The 3,473-nt window shown below is 59.7% G+C and overlaps 1 protein-coding gene across 2 annotated transcripts in view; it reads right to left on the bottom strand.

Moving 5' to 3' along the window:
• The window catches only part of EBF3 (EBF transcription factor 3), a 116,056-nt gene that overhangs the window by 3,097 nt on the left and 109,486 nt on the right, over window positions 1–3,473 (bottom strand). For both annotated transcript variants that reach the window (XM_024751552.1, XM_024751553.1), the window contains 4 exons: window positions 2,655–2,720; window positions 1,982–2,159; window positions 815–1,003; window positions 222–419 (listed from right to left, as the gene is read on the bottom strand). In XM_024751552.1, the coding sequence (XP_024607320.1) occupies window positions 222–419; window positions 815–1,003; window positions 1,982–2,159; window positions 2,655–2,720 (631 nt within the window). The remainder of the gene's footprint in view (window positions 1–221; window positions 420–814; window positions 1,004–1,981; window positions 2,160–2,654; window positions 2,721–3,473) is intronic.

Raw genomic sequence — 3,473 nt, 5'->3', positions numbered from 1 at the left:
CACGAGGTTGGGGGGTGGGTGTCGCACTGTGGCAGACGAAGGAGAACATGCAACAGCCAGGGCCGCCCTGCCGGCAGCCCGCGGGTGGGCCCGGGGGAAGGTCGGAGCTCCCGCCCCCCCCAGGGAGAGCCCCTCACTCCAGCCCTGCGGCCCAGCCTGGCCTGCCCCGGGGCCCTCCAGGCGCTCCCAGGCCACGGCCTCAGGCCAGCGCGCACCCTCACCTTGCAGTCCGTTCCCGTTGGCGCTGGTGCAGGAAGGAGGAGGGGAGGCTTGGGGCCGGACCACGGGCGCGAAGGCGCTCTTTTGTTTCACTGCAGAGATGACATTGGCAGGTGAGAATGAGAAAATGCCGTGTGTACTGCTACAGTTTGAAGGGAGGGTGACCGAAGAGGCTGCCATGGTAGGGCTGGACGGCACTACTGCAACAAAGCAAACATGGTCAGGACGCGCGACGCCAGGCACGGCCACACGACAAAGAGAGCTCCAGGGCCTCGCCTGGAGCGTCGGGCCAACAGAGCAAGCACGAGATGTTTCTGGCTTGGCCACTCTCTGGATAACAGGCAAACTCTCGCGTTGGACTTTTCGTTTCCAATTGGGCGGCCCCATTTGGTGCCGATTTTGTTTGGGTTTCCAATGTGACCGCGTGGGGCCCGTTTTAGGTCAATTTACTGTCGTCACGTGGACGCCCAGCCTCCAGAGCCACCCTTCCTTTTATCCAGTAGCTCACACCACAGAACATCCAAGCAACGCACACATTTGACTTTGCAGCGAATATGAATCTGTGTGATGACGGGTGACAAAAACAGACACTTACTGCCGTAGGGAGAGTTAGCGGAGGAGCCATTAAGAAATCCAGGCGAGCCCGGGACCCCTAGATTGGCCATGGCGCCACTTCCATATCCATTCATGCTAGTGCTGACTGTGCTGTAATTGGACTGCTGGGGAGTACTGCTGGGGACGTATCCTCGCGGGGACACGCTGCTTGTATTGCGACTGTAGCCGACTGCTAAAATCCCCCCCCGGCCAAAAATAACATTATTATCAGGGAGAGACACTTGGGGGGGGGGGGTTTCCCCGCAAACCTCTATCATCTATTGAACGCTTTTAATTGACCGTATGCTTTCCTCCAGCCCCAGCGCCTCTCGCCAGCTCAAATAACCTTGTCACGCCAGCCCTGCTCGAGCATCCTCGCCGAGCCCCGTCCTGTCTCCGGCGGCCTCGGCAGCCGGCCCAGGCGCACTTCGATCTAACCGTCAGCGGCTTTCACGTTCCTCTTTAGAAGCAATTATCAACAGCGCGATTCCTGGGCCGTCCCCCCGCGCTAGGTGAGCTTTCGGCCTCTGCAGACCTTCAAATGCCACGGCTGACAAGGAGAGCTGCTTGTGGCCGTAAGTCCCCAGGAAAGGCTGTCCTGGGGCCTTCGTGTCTACGGCTGCTATTTCTGTCGGCGTGGGGAGGGGAAGCAGGAGCCTCGCTCCCGCCGTGGGGTGAGGGTGAACGGAAGCCGAGCGGCGTACGGGGAGGCGTTTTCTGAGATCACGGCCTGCACGGGCTTTAGAGCAGCCGGAAAAGGATAAGGTGCGGGTGGGGAGCCGGCGCTTCTCTCCGTGTGCTCCTTCCAGTCTCAGAAACCAAATCCCACCCCCACCCCTGTGCAGCGCATCCAGGAAGGGTCCGCGGCTCCCTACGTCACGGCTCTCCTAGGGCTTATCCCAGCCTTTCCAGGAAAGCAAAGCCCCTCAGGAATCAGGTCAAGGAATCGGCCGGCAAATACCAGCAAAGCCGTGTGGCAGCCACCGTGGCCGCTGCCTCAGCTTCCTGGGTTCTCTGAGCATGCTCTGCCCGAGGGCCTCTCCGAACAAAGCTGCAGAGCCCGGGGCGCTGCCCACGTCCCCGCGGCCGCAGGGCACAGTCAGCCGCGGCAGCTAAGTCCCACCATCCCAGCTGGGCGTCTGGGGAAGGGGCGGCCCGCGCGGCGTACCTTGGTCGTTGGCTTGTGACGTCTCCGACACGTTGACGGCTAGCTGGCTGCTGAAGGAGTTCACACCCATCATGCCCGTGTGCGCGGGGGTGTTGCCCAGGGTGGGGATCTGGTTGTGATTGCGAGGGACGCTGTACAACGCCTCGGCGATGTCAGCCGCCCGCTTCAGGATGATTTCCTGGGGCGGAGGCGGCCGTCACACCCAGGCCAGGCCGGCCCCCTGCCCCCAGCCCACAGACGCCCCCGGGGGCACAGCCCCAGCGCCCTCCACCTGGCCCTGCTGGGCACCCGTAGGGGCACCCCACCGTCGCTTGGTCCAGACTGTGACAGAACGTATTTTTTAATGGGAAAAGAACCTCCCTCAGGAGAACACTTTAATACCCCATCTGTTCCTCCTGCACCCACGGCGCAAAGGCCCCTGAGGGATGCACGGGGCCAGGGCAGCACGGAAGGCACTGGGTTTGGGGTCAGAGGCACGGGGCCACGTCCAGAGGGAAGTTCCCCCCGAGTCTCTGTTCCCCAGGGACCCCCGAGCCCCAGCAGCCCCGGTCTGCCCACCACTGAATCCACTGGACGGGCCGTGACACGGTTCTTCCTGGAGAAAGCCCCTCTGCTTTGTGTTGCCGGCACTGACTGGTAATTTTCTACTGTGGGTCAAGCTGCCATCGCCTACCTGGTTGTTATGGGGCATCCCGTACAAGGCTTCCACGAGGTCGGCCGCCCTCTTAAGTAACACTTCCTGGAGGAAAAGCAGAGGAGGGATTTCACGGGAGGAGCCAGAGAGGCCGCTCTTGCGAGAAGGATCCACAAACTCAGTTACATCTGCAGCGAGGACAGAACCCACCCAATCCCTCCCACCTGACCGACCCCGCGCGGAAAGAAGGCACGTCTGTGGCGACGATGGTGCCCGTGGTTTTCAGCATCGACTCCTCGTCCCTTGTCCGGACAGGCCAGCGGGAGGCAAGCGTGAGGAAGCCCAGCCCAGGCGCGCGCGCGCGCGCACACACACACACACACACACGGCGGAGATATGAAAGGCCCAGGCTCCACGTTCGCCTGTTAATTCCTAGCACTTTAGTGGGGAAGAACAATAAGTAATTTTCCATATCTTAATTAAACTGGCGGAGCCCTTAAAGACAACATCTCACCCTAATTCACGCCCCAAATCTGCAAGTGAGTTCACTGCTTATTCCTCTTTATTTTGAACAATAAAGTGAATTGACTTGGGTTAATCTAGTTCTTTCGTAATGACATTAAGAAATTTTTCAATTAACCTCTCTGCGCGCTGTAAAGGACTTCGTAAACGCCTTCACATTCGGAGAGCGTGCTCTGCGCCTGGGGGCTCGGATGCAGCGGGTCTGGTCTTATCCCCGTCTGCACGCCTACCTCCAGTTTACGATTGTGAGGATTAATCCAGAGTTCAGTTAATTTTGAATACAGATGGGGGCTTACGTTTTAACTTTCTCTACCTTGGGCTGTAATAAAATGGAGC

Source organism: Neophocaena asiaeorientalis, unplaced genomic scaffold, assembly GCF_003031525.2.
Source record: "Neophocaena asiaeorientalis asiaeorientalis breed wild unplaced genomic scaffold, Neophocaena_asiaeorientalis_V1.1 scaffold108, whole genome shotgun sequence".
Classification (NCBI taxonomy): Eukaryota; Metazoa; Chordata; class Mammalia; order Artiodactyla; family Phocoenidae; genus Neophocaena; species Neophocaena asiaeorientalis.
The sequence above is the reverse complement of the archived record's forward strand: the minus strand, read 5'-3'. Positions and strand labels throughout refer to the sequence as shown.